The sequence below is a fragment of the Pistacia vera genome, unplaced genomic scaffold (assembly GCF_008641045.1).
Source record: "Pistacia vera cultivar Batoury unplaced genomic scaffold, PisVer_v2 Contig483, whole genome shotgun sequence".
NCBI lineage: Eukaryota > Viridiplantae > Streptophyta > Magnoliopsida > Sapindales > Anacardiaceae > Pistacia > Pistacia vera.
In genome coordinates, this window is record NW_022196316.1 from 1,297,349 (window position 1) to 1,316,840 (window position 19,492).

At 34.3% G+C, this 19,492-nt stretch overlaps 3 protein-coding genes across 7 annotated transcripts; all 3 read right to left on the reverse strand.

Annotated features, from left to right (window-relative positions):
- Positions 1 to 225: 225 nt before the first annotated feature.
- LOC116146747 (phenylalanine ammonia-lyase-like) lies at positions 226 to 2,583 on the reverse strand. Its single transcript, XM_031432177.1, has one exon. The coding sequence runs from the start codon at positions 2,481 to 2,483 to the stop codon at positions 336 to 338; it is 2,148 nt and encodes a 715-aa protein (XP_031288037.1). The 5' UTR covers positions 2,484 to 2,583; the 3' UTR covers positions 226 to 335.
- Positions 2,584 to 4,777: 2,194 nt separating this feature from the next.
- On the reverse strand, positions 4,778 to 9,615 carry LOC116146748 (PHD finger protein ALFIN-LIKE 4-like). Of its 5 annotated transcripts, none has more exons than XM_031432182.1 (6): positions 9,438 to 9,615; positions 8,876 to 8,976; positions 8,704 to 8,736; positions 7,509 to 7,737; positions 6,549 to 6,684; positions 4,778 to 5,350 (listed from the first exon to the last, which is right to left on the reverse strand). In XM_031432182.1, exons 2-6 carry the CDS (start codon positions 8,970 to 8,972, stop codon positions 5,081 to 5,083), a joined length of 765 nt encoding a protein of 254 aa, XP_031288042.1. In that variant the 5' UTR covers positions 8,973 to 8,976; positions 9,438 to 9,615; the 3' UTR covers positions 4,778 to 5,080. The 5 variants fall into 5 exon arrangements, with proteins under 5 accessions (XP_031288042.1, XP_031288039.1, XP_031288041.1 ...); XM_031432179.1 differs by having other exon boundaries at positions 8,876 to 8,987; positions 9,438 to 9,547; XM_031432181.1 differs by lacking the exon at positions 9,438 to 9,615 and adding an exon at positions 9,219 to 9,234 and having other exon boundaries at positions 8,876 to 8,987.
- Positions 9,616 to 11,697: 2,082 nt separating this feature from the next.
- On the reverse strand, positions 11,698 to 16,487 carry LOC116146834 (alpha/beta hydrolase domain-containing protein WAV2). The gene is made up of 8 exons (XM_031432289.1): positions 16,180 to 16,487; positions 15,307 to 15,342; positions 15,085 to 15,163; positions 14,910 to 14,964; positions 14,701 to 14,817; positions 13,240 to 13,404; positions 12,640 to 12,883; positions 11,698 to 12,084 (listed from the first exon to the last, which is right to left on the reverse strand). Exons 1-8 carry the CDS (start codon positions 16,415 to 16,417, stop codon positions 12,068 to 12,070), a joined length of 951 nt encoding a protein of 316 aa, XP_031288149.1. The 5' UTR covers positions 16,418 to 16,487; the 3' UTR covers positions 11,698 to 12,067.
- Positions 16,488 to 19,492: the final 3,005 nt, after the last annotated feature.

A 19,492-nucleotide genomic window follows, 5' to 3' on the forward strand; every position in this document is an offset into this window, starting at 1 on the left:
ACTATCAAATGGTAGTGACAACCTCCATCTCTATTTCCTGCTAATTATCATTTTATCTTTTCTCTGTCACGACTCTAATGTCAAGCCTTCCGGATATTCTCCTCTGTTGATTCCACATATAGTCAGTCAACAAACACATTAATCCACATCTTTGATGGACTAACTGCCCGGCAGACCAAAGTTCCAAGATCAGGATCAGATTATTATTATAATAACAATAAACAATGGCAATTGCAAGTGAATTTCGGAGTTTTTTATTGCAAGAAAATTAAAGTTGTAATGTAAAATGAACAGAAACAGAGACCCTATTATCTTATTCTTCTCTACAAATACATTTATAATTGCAGTGGGACTACATTGTTTGTCTTCCGATTGCTCAAGCAATTGATGAGAACATCTCCCAGTTTCCCTTCATTGATGGCTTCATAAACCTTCTCAATATCCTCTCCTGGACTCACCTTTTTGGCGCCACTGAGAATTTCAGTTCCCACTTCTTCTCTCACAAACCTATATATAGCATATGTCCTGCATTTCTTAATCCTGTTTGCTATTGAAACATCTCCATTACCAAACCTCTCCCTTGCTTTTGAAATCTCTTCTTCTAGTCTTGCTTTCAGTTCCTCCATGAATACCGGGATTCGCTTGAATATGGAATAGCCATTTTCATTAGCTTTAGAATCTGGAAGTGCTTTTGCAACGAGTACTTCTTGTACCTTTGGCAAAAAGGCATAATGAGGGTTGGTGGGATCGTCAAGATAGGAGAATACCGGTTGGTGTTCAACAACCTGCAAGAGTTCTTTCTCTGAAAAACGAGAGTCAAGTAGTGATCCATCTTCAGCTATGTAAAGGGTCCTCTTTATAACCTGGCTGACGGTTTGTTTCACAACTTGTCTCATGTTCTCTTCCAAATGCCTCAAATCAATTGCCTGGCAAAGAGCCACCATGAAAGTTGCAGACATAAGTTTTAGTATCTCAATAGCTTCTGCACTTTTTCTAGCTGAAATCAAACCAAGAGAGTTCACATCTTGGTTGTGTTGTTCAGCGCTTTGAACATGTGTTGTAACAGGATTTGCCAGGTACTGAAGCTCTGAACAATAAGCAGCCATGGCTATCTCCGCGCCTTTGAATCCATAGTCCAGGCTAGGATTAGGTCCACCACTCAAATTAGAAGGCAAACCATTGTTGTAGTAATCACAAACAAGTTCAGAGAACTGAGCAAACATGAGCTTTCCCATTGCTGCAATGGCAATCCTGAGATTGTCCATAGAAACACCAATAGGTGTACCTTGAAAATTCCCACCATGGAGAGCAAGATTCCGAGAAACATCAATCAAAGGGTTGTCATTCACGGAATTGATTTCCCTTTCAATTGAATGAGTTGCCATACGAATGACTTCAATCTGTGGACCAAGCCATTGTGGAGAGGTTCTCAGTGCATATCGGTCCTGTTTAGGCCTTGTAAGTGGATCTTTTTCGTTGCGAATTTTTGCTTCTTTCATGTAGTCACTTTCATCTAACAGGTGCTTCATTATAGCAGCTGATTCAATTTGACCAGGATGGTGCTTGAGCTCGTGAGTTAGAGGGTCCGTGAACTCTGGCTTGCCATGCATGACTTCACAGAACAAAGCAGAAAGAACTTCTGAAAGGAGAGCCAAAATGTTGGCATCAAAACAAACTGTTGCAGCCACAGCTGAACCAACGGCTGTTCCATTGACAAGAGCTAAACCTTCCTTTGCTTGCAGCTCAAAAGGAGCTGGAATTCCAGCTCTCTTCAACGCTTCAATGGCTGTTATCTCCTCACCTTCGGGAGTAACCACCTTGGAATTATGGCGACCTGTTATCAACCCAGCGATATAAGACAATGGCACAAGATCACCTGAAGCAGTAATAGTTCCTCTTAGAGGCAGTTTAGGGATCAAATTTTTGTTCATAAGCTTGGCCATTGCTTCAAGTATCTCCCAACGTATGCCCGAATAGCCCTGCATGAGAGTGTTTACACGGACAAGCATTCCCGCCTTTGCATAACTGGAAGGAAGATTTTCTTTACCAATTACTCCAGCATTCAGGAAACGAATAAGCTCCGTTTGAAGATCAGCAGTTTTGTTGGTGCGTCTATGTGAAGTGGCACCAAAACCAGTCGTAACACCATATGTATCAGTCCCGCGAGAGATGTTTTCAGCAACCCAATTGGCACTTTTCGCCACTCGGTCACGAGCAACAGTCTCATCAAGGTTAACTTTCACTTCATTTCTACGTGCAATGGCGGTAACCTCAGCAACAGTGAGAGTTGTGCCCTGGATATCAACAGTTTGAGCCTGGGAAAACTGTGACACCATTTGATGAACTTGGTCAAAATGGGAACATTGGAGGGCCTCAGCAGCCTTCTTCCAATGTAGTGGGGTTGAAACATCAGAATTTTCTGATAGACAAATGGGGTTGTTACTGTGTTTTTGAAGAGTTGGGGCAATCTCATTGGTGGCCATTGCCAGAATTTGACACTGAATTTAAGACGAGGGAAAAGTAGGAGAAATGTGTTTAGTTATAAAAAGCTATTGAAAGGTGTGAGATTGAGAAGGAAGCAGAGGTATGAATTTATAGTGGTGAGTGAAGAGACAGACAGAAGTGGGAAAGGGCTGCTGAAATTGGTCAAAAAAACTTAAGAAAAGAAAGTAGAGATTTGTGGACAGAGTTGCGAGGAAGGAGAGTGGAAATTTTGGGCATCTTTACTCATGGAAAATTTTGTTCCCACTTCTATTGAAATAGACCATTGACTTCGTAAAGCTCAATAGTATAATATCATACAAAACAACAATCAACATGCGATACATGGCTACGAGATACATTAATTCTGTTCCCAAGAAAGATCCCAACTTAAGCTAACCGACCATATACTTGTCTTTTTTTTTCTTTTTTTTTTGTGCCAAGTTTTTATCCTGTCGTTTGAGGGCGTGATTCGTGTGAATTTCATTTTTCTCATCTCATTAATAATACAACATGTGGCCATGCAAATTTCCCTCTCAATCCACAAGAGACTAATCACACATATACATATTTATCTACAATACGAAAACTTAAAAACTTTTCAACTCTTACAATAACCATATTTTTTTTTAAACAGATTTATTTTAACTTCAAGCTACAAACTGAAAAAGTTACGTTTAACCCTACATTTTTATAGGAGCAAGTTACGCATTTAGACCCACCTTTGTGTAGTTCAAGAGATAGGACGAGCGCTAGGGTGGATGGTTAAGGCGTAAAATCTCAGGTTCGAATTCCCTTGGCTTCCAAGAAAAGAAAAAGTTTCAGATTTGGGACCAAACCATGAATCAAAGACCAAACAAAATTTATAGGTTCGAAGTTGATAGACCACCAATTACTAATATGTATCTAAAGAAGTGGAGAAAGAACATTAGTAGGGAAAAGAACAATAAGAATTAGCTATAGGAATAATCCACGTGTCCTGGATTTAGAGATTATTAGTGGGGAATCAAGCGTGCATGTAAAGGAACCAATATTGTAAAAGGGGTTAGGTTGTTTTCAAAAGGGAATATTGTTAGCAGGCCACTAAGGCCTCGAATTACTTTTTCCTTTGAATGTTCTCGCATTTGTTACTATTTTGTCAAGATAATTTATTTCAATATACTACTTGTAATTTCCTAGTTGCTGAGTTTGCTTTTTCCTTTGAATGTTCTTGCATTTGTTACTCTTTTATCACGATAATTCATTTCAATATACTACTTGTAATTTCCTAGGCGCTGAGTGTTTGGTTCGTTTGAATTACTGAGCATATTGAAGTTCTTATCAGAAGTTTATTCACAAGTGACGATCTAGTGATGAATCCGTTGTAAATAAAAGTCAGCTGAAATCTAAAAGATCAATAAAAATGAAAAACACTACTTTAATTTCTACAAAAATCACTCCTAATATGTGAATAAGAGACATAGATAAGAAATCCTTACTGTAAAGTGGCTTAAATTGGTTGAAATAAGGTGGTATAAAAGTTTAATACATGTATTATCATTTATCATACTGTTATTGAGCAGTGCGTAGGTAGTTGAGGGATTAGGGGATTAGATATACGACCTCCAAAACTTCAATACTACTTAACGAAGTCTTGAAACATCAAACAAATTACGTTCATAGAAAGTCAATAAGAATACCAAATGGAGAACTATTTTCAGCCACATGACATTTGGGTCCACACTCCCACAAGAAAAACGTATACGGTAGTTATTACACCTCAAAATTGAATTCTATACTACCAAATAAAGAAGGAATTTCTACATTTTGAACACCATCACCATCACCAAAGGTCTAATGTTTTGTATATAGTGGGGCATGTCCCAAGTAGTCAAGTAAACCCTGTACATGACTGGTAAATCTTGTTCTCAGCTTTCTTTGCTCCCAGTCAAATAGAAGCAATAATGCATTGCATTGTCTATAAAGCAGTAGGGCCCTTTCCTCCACTGGATAAGGACACTTCCAAGTTTTAACAACTCCCGCCTTCTTTCACATTCATCCATAAGAGTCTACTGCTCCTGGAATCAGTGGCTAAATAATCTCCTCTCTCCAAACCAAATATGAATCAGACAATTGCCCTGTCAAGTGTGAGCCTCCACAACAAACAAGCCCATAAAAGAAAAAGAAAAGAACAGATTGCACTTAAGATTAGAATTTCATGGGAACTATAACTCTGTACCCTTTCAAGGACTTTAGAGTATTCCTATTACACCTTTATATAGGACAAGCAATGGAAATAACTGTTTGAAACAAAAAAAATCAAAGAAAAGGTTAATATAAGCAATCAAATTCAGGTGGAATTAGAGCTCTTCACCTTAAAGAAGGAAAAAGAATTCCTAGACAGTGGAAATACATATCCCAGTTCAACTCAAAACTAAATATAAGACACATTCAGATCCTGCAAACTGTTAACACTAACATATCCCAATGATAGTCTCCAAGACCAAAGTACTCAATACAATATGCTGGCCAACATGGCATAATACAGAAAATCTGACTAACTAAATAGTTAGCTGATTTGAGCGTGAGAAATTTACACAAGATGAACCCACCTCTTGTATCAAGGCCTAGCTCTCTTGTTGCTGCAGGAGGGACACTTGTACTGTTTGATGTGCTCAGCCCTGGCCGGAGTGATTTTCACACATTTTCCATGAAACCATTTCTCACATATGTCACAACAAATCCAGAACTCATCTGCCGCATAGTTCTCTCCGCATGCCCCACATAAGGTATCTCCATGCTCTTCCTCGTCCTCCTCATCCAATCCCCCCTCCTCCTCCTCCTCCTTTGGCTGTACAATCTTTGACAATTTGCCAGATTCAGAAGACCGCTGTAGTCGTGTTCATCAAAGAAATAACAATGCAACAAAGATATGAGAACATGATGACACATCAATGAAAGAGCACTTAATATACAGCTAAATATGCATTACTTACTAAACCCACTTAAGCTTGCTTTACTAGGTTAATTGTCTATACCCATGTTCCTTCATAGTTGAATATTAGATCTATTAACTGGCATAAAATTAGATCTGCAGATGACTATCCTAGCATCTAGGATAACTTATGAGACCTGAAGATCTAAAGTATACTGCTAGATCTTAGTATGGGAATGTGAGAAGATCTTGTGGATAACTATAAATCTGGCACCACAACAATGGAAAAGAAATGTCCATATAAACTACTTAACAATTATAACACAGCACCACATCTGTCAATAATACTAATATGTCCAATTGAACAGTAAAATTCTGTGAGGATCTTGGATGTCTTTCTTAAATAAAAAGGCAAAGCTGTATTTCTTTCACAAATGAAGTTATTTTGTAAATTTCTAGTGCAATCCAAGTTAAATGTATTTGTTTACAATGCATGAACCACCTTATTACATTCATCTCTCCTAAAACAAAAGGTATAATGACACTTTTGAATCAATGGGCGCTAAATGAACCCAGTCAAGCACAATTCTCAAATTAACCCTCAAAGGAAATCAGAATTGTCTGTTAGAAACCAATATAAGAGTAACAATAGCAGAAAAAGAAAGCCGTTTCCAACACTAATACCAAAAACAATTGGAACCTAAGAGGAAACAGGCAAAAGATGGGTTCCTAAACTTGGTCCCAGAAAGCATATTCATGTGATATATACACAATAGATAAAATAATAAAAAATGCATGCAACAAATAATTATCTTCATGATTATATCAAAACATTGCCATAAGATACACACTTTACCCAGTCTATCTAGAGGTATAGACCAGCCATTTTCCATTATTAATAATTGTGGCCAGCCCAAGACTCAAGCCCAGACTCATGCCCTTGTCGGTCTAAGATGTTCACAACAAAACCATGTAATGGCCGGTTGATCAGGTTATTCAACTATGGTCAAACATCTTAAATTCCTCTCAATCCAATAATCATTGGCCAAAAATGATAAAACCATGAAACATCAAAACTTGATACTATATAACAAATATTCCACATTTGTTTTACTTGAACTTAAAAGAGGGAGGAAAACTTTGCGTAATTTACCCCTTTTGAGCTTGACTTGGATTTGTTGCTGCTGTGATTTGAAACTGCTGACTTCTCCTTAGCCTGTTTCTTTGCACTTCCAGTCACAACCTCAAAAATTGTTGGAAGATCATTAATCATAGCAAAGAGACGTTTCCTGCAATAACAATTGCATCTTATCGCTAGATGACTGGACACTATAATACAAATCATTGACATTAAACTACCATATGTTGCCTTAATTCATAATAGCCAACAAATTAGCGCTTAACAAAATTTACACAAAATACAACAGATATGATGTGAAAATAAAGAACCCAACTATGCAACTCTTATCAGTGTGTCTTCTCAATATAACCAAAATGAAATGTTAAACGTAAGCAATTTGATACAGTTTACAAGTTTTCATCCATTGCTTGCAACTTAATTTGGGGAAAAAGAAAAAAACTGAAAAAAGATGAAGTATTAATTTCATAGGAGCTGAAGTCCAAAATCAAAGAGACAAACTACAAATATACTTTGATAAAAAAACCAATAGTTTTAAGCAAAGAGTACAAATTAATTAATACGATTTGACAGTCCAAAATTGAAAATTTTGTTGTGAAAAAAACTAATCACTGCCAGATAGTTTGGTTTCACTGATAGATTTCTACTTGTACTATACATTGTTACCACATAAAATATAAAATAATGACAAAAATTATACTTTCTACAAGCAATTAACTAAAAGACATTTTTCGCTATCAAACTTTTCTCATTTATTAAATTTAGACAAAGTAAATGAGTTCCACGGTTTGCACTTTAAATCCAAAAATAATAAAACTGTCTCTAACTTTCACAATTTTATTGAATTTAAACCATAACATATTAAAACAAAATCATTATGCATGAAGACATGGTTCTAATTTATATAAAATTTAAAAATGATTTGAGACCATAATATAGAAAAGGGTAGGGAAATAGAGATGTTTAGTTGTATACCTGTCAGCTTTGTCAAAACCAAATCTGGCACCAAAATAGAAAGCCACAGCAAGTAGCCATGCATCACTGTGAACAGCAACCAGAGACAACCAGTCCTTTTCCTGCATCCCATCTCTCGCAAAGTTAATACCTAATGCAGGCTCTGGAAGCTCAGGAGGCACTTCTTCAGCAGGTAAATTCACTTCCCATTGTTCATTTGGGTATCCATAAAGGCAAAGGTTCTCCTTCTCTGAAAGGTATAATATTGAGTCAGGTACAATGTTATCACTTATCAAAACACAAAGAGCAGGTATGGAACTCCTCCATGCAAATTGAAATCTCACTAACAATCTAACAACTTCCAGAAAAAAAAAAAATCCACACACAAAAAATGAAGAATTGCACATAAATAGACCTTGGCAGTTAGTGCCCCAAGATTTCTTAAGACTCGTAGAAACATGTAACTGACAGTAAATATAAACAATTATCAGCATGAACTTATTGGCATAACAATATTATCACCCTGATGATCAAGAATCAGCTTTTAATAAATGGACTATGTTCATAAAGCAATATGTTAAAACAATGTGGTCACGTATTTCACTGGGGAAAAAAAATATGAGAAGAAACATTACTAAAGAAACACATATAATACATCAATAAACATTTAAGCCTTTCAGTTCGTTTCTATTTCAATAGATAAAAGGATGTAAGTCCAGAAGATTACAAAGATGTACCAAAATGTGGACAAAATGCAACTGACCCACACAAGCAAACAATTTTAACTTTCATTAATTATCGTGTTTGGGCAATTTCGTGGTGTCAAAATGCTAAAACCCTTATGATTCTCATGTTTAAACATCTTAGTATTAGGTTTAAAAGACTGAAGCCAGATGGAATCCAATATGAACCTGTTTGACAAGTATAATTCTCATGTTATGAAATACAACTCTCAAAACTAAACAAAAACCTAGCAAAACACACAAACACACGCACACACGCAAAAAAAAAAAAAAATATGAATTTTTTTATTAAGCATGAGAAATGAATAAAGCGATAAGAAGAAGAAGAAACTTTAGTACAAACATAAAACAAGCAAGTAGTCACAACACATTGCAATTCTAACAGTTAAGATAACCACACACAGGTAAAAAGCAGTTAAACATATTTACGGAAAAGGAGGTTCATGAAAGGAGTTCAAAACAGAAACTCTAACCAGGATCGCACTGCTGATAAAATTCTTCAACATCTGAAACAGAAAATTCAATAAAAGTTGAGCATTAGAACGTGAAAAAAACAAGAAAAACCCTAAAAAGTAAAAACTCACTACGCTAAAATCGAAATTAAGAAAAAAAAAAAAAAAAAGGAAATAAGAAGACAAAACGAACCGGAGGTTAGAGCCTTAATCATGCCGGCCCTACGGCCCTTAAAATCTCTGAAGACCTCTTCCACTGTTCTCGGATTGTACTGTGCTCCTCCGTCCATCTCCCTACAGTTACACTTCAACACTCCAAAATTAGAGATAAATTAAATACGCAGATTGATGAACAAAAAGAGAGGTAGTGGATATTATCGGAAATTTAATAGTTGTTTAAAGGGTAGAACAGAAAACAGACATTTCAGTAGCAGCAGACAGAGACAGAGAGATTGGTTGGTGTTTTTTTTTTCAATTAATAAATTATTTTACAAAAATAAAAATTAAAACTTATAATAGAGTCAATTAGTTAGTACAGAAGCGAGAAGACATTTTATCTGACGTGGATGATAAAGACCCTTATATCCAGGTGGCGTCCATCCTTTGGTTTTGATTCTTAGCCAAGTAGAACCACCTGCAACGGATTTGAATCCGTCACTCAACTGGGTTTTAGATATTGGGAGGGTTCCGTAGTTTAGATCACAAAATGTAAAATTGATCACAATTACAAATCTGTGATAGGTCAGATCGGGTACCTTCCGTACACGTGTCTCAGTTTGTTTAACTTTTTGACGCAATGAATCTTTGAGCTGGGCTGGGATTTAGCTCCAGAGTTTTTTTTTTTTTTTTTTTTCACCGACAGAGGGAGCTCAAAGGGGCGCGCAGTGTATTAACCTGCGCACAGGAAGGCTGTTTGAGAATCTACATTGTCTCCGTTTTGGGACATCGATAATGTCAAGAACAACGGAGTACTACGTTGTTCACGATTTGTGCACTTTATATAGGCCTCAGAACTAGCAATACTTTTGGAATGACGAATATGCCACCAATAAGTACCCCGTCCTTGGGACCTTTGTCAAGGGCTTTCCTGTCAAGACAACAATTAGTCCGTTTTACAGTTATTTACTGAAAGAGTAAACGACATATTCCCACCTATGGTTTGACGAAATTACCGGTTAGTACCATTAGTTCCATTTATTTTAGATTCTCACCCTCAAAGTAACAGTGTTATGAATTTTTAGGGCTTAGAGAGTGCAATTACCATAATACCCTTAATCCTAAATTAATAAATTATGTTTTAACCCCTAAATTAGTAGAATTACAAAACTTACCATTTTATTTTCAAATTATATCAAAAACACCTTTAGTCACTATACACCCTCGCCGGAAACAGCCCGATCTGGGCTGTTTCTGACGACGTCGAACTCCCTGGTCACCTCCATCACCTTCCCCGTAGTCTGTCATCCAAAACCCCTTTGGTTCCCAACTCATTTGCCCCTCCAATTGCCGGCACTGTTAGGCTTAGGGTTTCGGTGTTCTTCACCAGATTCCGATCGATTCCGACAACGAAAATCCAATTGGACACCACCAATGCAACCACCGTCCCCAAATCTATAAAACCCCTTATGTCCCCAACAACCGTTTCGTCGTCATTCATCGGCCGAGAGTTCGTGTTCATTGGCCATTTTTCGTTGCCGTGGCCAAAGATCGACGAGTGATGAGGGGTTGTGAATGGTATGGTTTTGTAGAGGGGAGGATGGGGGTTCAAATAGTGATGACAAGGGTGATTTTGGGTGGAAGAATCACTGGAAAAGAGCGAAAAACATTGGGAACGACGACTGCTAATGTGCGTCGGAGGACTGTTAGAGGCGGTGGTCTGCTAACGTGCACCGCCCATGTAAAATGACCAATTTACCCCTTTACCGTTACATCAAACATTTTTCTGTCACTTTAAGGGTAGGAATCTGGAATAAATGAAACTAATGATACTAACTAGGAATTTCGTCAAACCTTGGGTGGGAATATGTCGTTTACTCTTACTGAAATGCACTTCAGAATTGAAGGCTTTATGTCTTGATGTGAGCCAACCCAACAAACAAATTTTCTTCTCTATCAAATTTATCATATCCTTCATTTTTATTTTTATTTTAACAATTTTATCCTTAATGAAAAATATTAAAAGTGACATAATAATTTCTAAATACACTCATATTCTATTTCATATTTTTCTTTTAATTTTTACTTTAATTCTTAATCATAAACTCTGACTCTAAATCATTATATTATTTTTTTATTTCAAATATTTCTATGTAATAAAAATATATCCCTAAACCTATAGAGAAAATAATCACACAATCGTGTGAATCAAAATCTGAAGAAGGAAAAACAAGTTTTGAATTTGAAATTGGGAAAAAAAGGTTATAAACAAAAAAAACATAATTAAGAAATTTAAGAACCCTAATTAAGTTTCAAAATGAGGAGAAGTGGTGTAAACAAAAACCCTAATTAAGTTGAAATTAAATAAAAGAGATGCAAACAAAAACCTTCATCAAACAAGATTATTTTTATATTAAATGAGGTTTAAAGAGACACCTTTTGAATATAGTAAAAGGCTAGATCAATTTGATAAAGGCTAAAAAGTAAAAATCACTTCTTAACAATTCAACATACAAAATAATGAAATATCAACTTTAATTAAGACAATTTCCTGCAATTTTTTTATTCAAGTCCAACTTTTTTTTTTTTTTTTTCTGAAAATTTATTGCAGAAATCCAACTTTTTTTTTTTGGCCAAAAATGGGAAATCAAATTTTGAGTAGATTCAATTTGATACCCTCGCAAATTATATGCGAAAAAGGAAAATTTAAAAAGATAACCACTGGTAATTCCATTATCTCAGTCTGACGGTAGTCACCTTCTTCAAAACAAATTGAATACTAAACAAAAGCTGGCTGTTCAAACAAGATGGACCTCAGTGCTTACTAATTAAATCACTTAAAAGAGTAAAATCAGCAAAACTTCAAAGACCAAAAATTTTAAGTATGTCCAGGAAACAGTTATCATATCGGATCCGGGTAATGATATAATCATATAAACAGTCTTGTCTACACATCAATACAACAAAACTATCTAGCATCTGCATTTTCAAAGACTTCTTATTTCATACAATGAATTGGTCAGAAGAGATTAAGTATTCAGTGTATATGTCAAAGTCATACAGTATACGAAAGAGCATTCACATCGTTCTGGCGTCTACTGGAGTTCGTTAAACCAACAACTCCTCATAGTGTGCTTTTAACAGCTGCAACTTCAAGAAAAGGGAGAAACAATTTGAGGTCCTGGTCTGAGCCAACTAATAAATCTCAAAAACTTTACATGCACAACAGTCACCTTCCCTCGAAACCTGAAAGCACCATGAAATAAACATCAAAAAGTGATTATGGGATGTCTGAATAATAAGTCTTGGCCCTTGTGGGCACTGTAAAAATTAAAGACATGTTTGGCACAAAGCAAAGTTATAAATTGCAGGCAGTGTCTTCATGATAGCAAATTGAACTACTGAAGTCGTTAGAAGTAAGAAAAGCAATAAACTGCAGGCAATTTAGGGTTTCGGTATAACTAAGCACTGGAGAAACATAGCTGACTTAAATTTGGTGAGGATAAGAAACCTTACCTCTCCAGGTTCAGAGGCAGAGAAAGCATTTTATAATGATGAAAAAGACTTCTTTCCAGAATTTAACATAACTAGATTCCCCTCAAATGGATCATCAACTTAAGGCCTTAACAGAACATATTTGGTGAGAAAAAAACAGTCTGAGGCCAAAAATAATTCAATGAATTTCCTTATTCCTTGTCCTTTTTCATATCATATCAGTAAAATTGTTACTTCACCCCCAATTTGGTGGTTGATGTGGTTTGCAACACTAAGACTAAAGATGATTCAGGGAAGAAAGAATACCTGTATAATTGCTTGATGCTTCAGTTTCTCTTTTCTCAGAAACATGTTGATCAAGGAACTGCTGTATCGTTCTCCAGTAGTGATCACCACCAGACAGCCAAGTGTCCATATGCATGCCACTAGGAAATTCCACAAACTTGCACTGATTATTACGAGCAGCTGCTTTAGCATACAGCATTTGCATATGAGATGGTGGAACCATCTCGTCTTGCAATCCAGAGAGAAAAAGAATCGGCTGCTTAATCTGTAGTGGATAAGTCCAATTTAGAAGTCATGAAGAACCTTTCGAAATCTTGTAAACAAAGTGAAGCAAAGATCAAGGAACAGCAGAAAAAGGTGAGAATCAACACCCTGCATTGTTTAAAATTTACTAGATGATGCAAACAAAATACTGAAAATGGGTTCATAACAACAGAAAGTAACACTGCATAACAGCGCAGGCCTTGATAAGTGTGAATTTCAGTATTTCACAGAGCTAATACATCTTATGCCCATGTAGATTAGGTTGATAAAATGTCCAACATTCATTAGGATGTTTTTGCATGATATAGTTCCATAGGGGGGGTGATGCAGAGCACGAGCTTGTACTAAATGCCTCACCTCGCCAACAACATCAATCGTACTCCATGGAGAACGTACAAGAAAATTAAGAAGTTTGGGACCTTTTGAACTACTGCCTCCAATAAACCACTTCAAGAAGGGCAGCAGAACTCCAGCCATGTCCAGAATAGATGTAAAAGTGTTTTCCAGTATCAATGCAGAAACCTGCAACACAAAGGAAAACAAAATAGTAATGAGCCCCAAGATAACCCCCATACAAAATATAAGACTTCAAACAACAAGATTTTGGGCAGGAGGATTGTTATGGAGGCACCTAACTAGCTGTGTATACATTTATTCAACAATTGCTTCTTTTTTAGTCTTAGTACACATTAATTGATTATATTGCTAAAAAGATATAGAATTTCTTGATTAAAAAAAAAAAATTCATAAGATTAAATACCACAAAGTATCACGAAGAAGTTTGGGACTTTGTGATGTAAATAAGACACAAGTTAACAGATAAATGAATAAGACTACTGAGATCTGACAGTCAGGGTAAGTGCTTGCTTGGAAATCAATTAAAAAAAAATACTTAAAAATAAAGCTGGCAAAAGAAATGCTATCACAAATAGCTGATATGGACACCAATGCATTACGCTATAATGATCAAGTCAGCCCAACAACTTTGTCCCAACAAAGTAACCCCACTAGGCCTTGCCACTTTATATAGGCCACAATTTTTTCTTTAGCCATGTATTACATACCTTTTCTATCTTATCCCTTCCTCAAACTGTATGCTTTCTAATCTTCTCCTAATGTATGAAGCACATAGACTTAAATCATGCAGCAAAGAAACTGTAAATATAAAAGCTTAGAATTTCTCTTCACTTCTTTAAGCTACTTCCACAAAACATTCAGTCTAGGAGTCACTGACTAGTCAATACCTCAGACATAACACCTACATCCTAATCAAGGAAACCCTAGCCTTTATGTTGAAAAGGCAGTCAAACTTGCAATGAATTACTATGATCAAATTGTAACAATATCTCCATAGTACAACCAGTACAGAATAATGAAGACTTCCCACAACAGATTATGCACCCATGCTGCTGCTTCAGCAGCCAAAGTAAAACCAAAACTTCAACATTATTTTCTTCTATTACTACTCAAGCCAACCCATACAAAAAGATCCGAAAATTCAAGTTTAAACCACCAGATGCAATGGTTCATCAAAAGTAGGGGAAGAAGGAAAAAATCGATACTAAAAGTTCCAACTTTGTTTAATAGTGTTTCAATCACAACTTATACAGAAACTCACTTGAATATGTCAATCAGTTGCCATATGAAATTGAATGCAAAAATCGGTATACAATAGTAGTACTAAAGAGGAAAAAAAAAAAGAATGAAAGAAAAAGAAAATTTGCTTGGACGCCAAAATTGGTAGACAAGTTTGGAATAGTAGTATCATTATCAGAAGAAATAAAAAAATAAAGGGAAGGGGAATGAATATGGTGATACCTTATCAGGATTGTTTTTACTAAGCACAGCACCAACTGCACCTCCAAGTGACCTTCCAAATACAACTATTCTAGATGTGTCAATGTCAGTTCTCTGAGAAAGATGATCCAATGCAGCCTATCAAAGAAAAATATACCAATGGGAACACTGCTAGAATTTAGAACAGTAGAATTCAAAAATCAAACATCTGAATTGATGGAAAAGCACACCTGAGCATCATTTATAATTCCCTGCTGAGAAGGATAGCCATCACTTGCTCCATAACTGTTTATATAAATGAAGCATTAGTGCCAATCCAGCTGGGTGAGCAGCACACAGACTATTTTAGATGCTAAAAACAAAGAAATCCATAGGATTATATTATTATGATAGATGAGTACAAACCCTCGATATGAAAGCATGAACACATTGCAATGCAATCTCTGTATCATTATGCGAACCATTTCAAGACGGTGAGCGATATCTACAGGTCACAGTTAAGTTCACCAACAAGAGAAACAAGATATAGAGACAATATATTGCAAATCAAGTCCATGGGATGCAAATTTAATTTAACAAATATCTAATTCAAAACTCTCCAAAGTATAGTGATAAATATAAGGATACTTCCTGCATTCTCTTGGAAAAACAAAATGGTTGGACCTGCAGAACCAAAAGCTATATATTTTCAGCCTTGAACAGTAGCAAAATTTAACTGTGTTGTATGAGATAACAAAATAAAATAATTTTTATATAAGAACGCTTATTAAAAAAGAACCAACAAGTGTGAGTAAATGCAGAGACAGTAATTTTTACCATACTAATGGTTTTTATTTTCCAGTGGCCTCACGAAAAATTCTTTCAATTTTTACTCTAATGTCCAACAAGATTAAAAAAACTCAAACCAATCAGCCAAACATGTATTTATTACCAAAAAAATCAATCATCATCCAAAGTCCAAATGCATTGTTCCTCATTCCAATACATATCAAAATTAACACCTGTAACATATCACTTTCACGATAAAAAAAAATGGTGACCACATAGAACGGTTAAACTTGAGCAAAAAATTCCCTAGCTAAAGCTTTACTGTTCCTATACTATTCTTCAGACTCAAAACCTAACCACATAAAGGTCAACAACAGCTACTAATCAACTTCCAACCTTTAACTCCAGCTAAAACAGAGCTCAAGTAAATAATTACACAATCTATACAGCAAATATTAAGCACCAAGAATGACAATCAGCAAAAATCACAGAAATCTTACCAACGACATTCTTTCACACGGAATTGAGCCTTAGTCGAATAATTCGGGAGTTTATCTTCTATGATTATAAAGCTCAAACCCAAAGTCCAAATTGCTAAACAAAAAGTAACCAAATCCAAAAAATTTCACCTCAAAACGAAACCCTAACTATTAATCATCAAATTAAAAAAAAAAAAATTGTACAAAAAAGAAAAAGCAAAAACGAATCGGGTTACAAAAATTGGGATCGGACCTCGGCAATCGGGAAAGAACTTGATGAACCAGGCATGGAGACGAATGCCATCGGAGGATCGAAGCCAGACGTCCTCGTAAATAAGTCGGAGTCGGGCGGGTGTAATCGGGTAGGATTTAGTGAGACCAGGAAGAACCGGGACGTAAACAAGCTTCTCTTGGAAAGCGACCAACAGTGCCATCCCGGCCATCACTATGCCTCCCATTCCGTACAACAATGCACTCACGTAGGAGACCATTGCTGTCGTTTTTAGGTTTCTGATTTTCTTTTTTTATCTCTTTTCTGTAGGTATGTAATTTAGTGTTGCCTGTACTCTGTAGTACTTTATATTTTCAACTGTTTTGAGTTCTTGAATCTTGACTTGGTTAAACCAAGTACCGGGAGCTCTAAACGATACGAGAAATGTCCACATTTTGTATGGGTCCGGGTAAGCCATTACCTTTTTTTTTTTTTAAATGATTGGTGCGATCGGATTAGCTTAAGCAAACCCAACTAATCCTCACCTAATCCTTACCAGAGCTATTGATCAAACAAGCATTCAAGTGTTATCTCTATTAATATTTGATAAAAGACTCAAACTTAAAAATTTTTTATTAATATATTTAAAAATTTCTATCAAACCACTCGATTATTCAGACATATAGCTTTATTACTTTATTTATTTTTTATTTTTTTATTTTAATATATAAAAAACTTTACAAAATTTCAGTTTTCCACCAAAATTCATGATAAACAGCATATAAATTACTTCATCTTATACAGAAGTGTTTGTCTGAACTTATGAAAATTAACTTATAAGCAGCTAGTTTTTATAAGTTTATTTGAGCTTATAAGTATTTAAAATTTAAACAGTTACATATTTGGTTAAAGTACTTATAAGTGATTGATAAGTAGTTGACGCATTTGGTAAAATGTGACTTATAAGTATATTTTATTATTAAAATGACTAAAATTGTACTATAGTAACATGACCTTTATAAAATATAAAAATAAAGGTATATTATGGAATTTTAAAATTAAATAGAGATAATGTGATAATATACTTGATCAAACTAACTTATAAGTAGAGTTCTTATAAGATAAAAAAAGATACATTTCCCCAACTTATTTTGTTGGCTTATAAAAGTATCTTCAATTGTGCTTTTAATTTAAAAAGCATATTTCACATAAATAAATAACATCTTCATTAATTTATAAATATAAATAACAAAATTTGTATTCAAATCCAATAGACTCTTTAAATTAGACTTAATAAATAGGAGAGAGAATTGATAATAAAAAGCATAAAAACTTGTAATTTATTAAATAAAATTGGGATAAAGAGTGAAATTTGACACTATAGATATAGAGAGTCAAACTCATTCTTTAATTTATAATTAAAGAATAAAAAGTCTATTGCACTTATGTTTTTATGGACAAATTCTTTATAATAAAGAATTTGAATCATATAAAAAATCATTTGAAGATGCTATAAGCCCAACTTATAAGTCAAAAAAAGTTACAGTAAAACCTCTCTATAGTCATAATGATGAGACTAATTGATTTTATTACTATAAGAAGGTTATAATTTAATAGATGTGTAGTTACAAAAATTTCTTATTTTATAATTCATGTTTTAGTAGTACACTATTAGAATTTCAATTCATGTTTTAATAATATTAGAATTTCAATTCAACACTTCAATTACCTACTTTTTAAACGAATAGAATATCATGTCTTAGAATTAGCAAAGATAAGTGTCCTTGATGAAATTGCAAATACAGTTGCTGCATGACTAAATTGATGTGAAACCACATACAATTGTCAAATGTTTTAAGCATTACAAAATTAGAATCCCTGATGTCGATGAATTGCAAGTTATAAATAAAGTGGATGAGAAGAATCAAAGAATCATTGTAGAATTGAGTGATCAGATTTGATAATTTTTTTACACTAATCGAATAGATATTAATGTCTTCCTCAACCATTCAAATGAGCAACAAGTGATATATGTTTTAACTGAAGAAGAAATCATTGTTACAATTACACAAGAAGAGAAAGGAAATAATAATGAGGATGATAGTACGGAAATACAAAAAGTTTTGTGACAAGAAGCTCAAAACATGCTTGAGAAGCTATAAATATTTTGGCTTCAATAAGAAAATGTACATGCTAGTGAGTAATGTATTCGCAAGTTAAAAGACGTGCTAACAACTTTAAAACATAAATCATTCTCTCAAACAACTGTAGAGAAATATTTTATTTCATTCTAAACTTTTAATGTAACAAATAATATATTTTTTTGTAATATACACATAATTATTACTATGTGGATGCAACTTTCCTTAAGACGGAAATTAGAAAAAATATAACTTATTATAATGTAGAGTTTATTCTTATTTATAAATATCCCAAGTTGGAAATAAAATTTTTTATGACTATATAAAGTTTATTCTTATATAAAGTATTATTATAAATATATTTTACTGTATAAATAAATATATTAATTTAATTTTAGAGCTTATAAATTAGTTTTAGAAAAACACCAAATAAATAATGTCATCAAATTGGATACAAAGAGGTCCTGCTTAATAAGAAGGTAATTGAAATTGTTGCGATATTGTTGTGGTTGTGCATCTTGCCAAAAGAATATTATTAATTTAAACAATAAATAATCTTATTTTTCTCTTTGTCCAATAAATTAATTAAAAATTGGTCGCGATTAATATATTATTTAGCATCCTGAAAGATTTTACCTGATTATAAGCAATATCTGGCCTCATCATCTTTAGCTAGATTCTCCCAGTTATTATATAGTAAACGGCTTTTTGGCAACTGAACAATTGCTTAACGACAATTTTTTCACCTTTAAAATATTATTTTATTATTTAAATTTATATTATATTTTTAATTTTCACCGATTCCACGTTATGATCACTCTCTACCCCAATTATCATTCACTAAAACCCCTTATACCCTACTCTAATCGTCCCCACTAATCACCGACAATTCGATTAAAGTTTACACAGTCGCCTCTCCCAAGTTAAATTCTGATAAATCCCAACCATCAAAATCTAACTTCTCACCACTAAAATCTCATCGACCTCCCTTCTTCAAAAACCCAATTAACCTAGACCAAATTTACTCTCTATTTATCATCAAAATATAAATTTAAATAATAAAATGATATTTTGAAAGTCTGCAAAGAAAAAAAAAAAAACAATCTTTAAACTACCATTTGAGTGGAAAAAGGTCGTTAACTCCTTTAGCATAATACAATTCTATCAAACATATAAAAACTAATCAAAAATCAAAATAGCAAGATACCCATCTC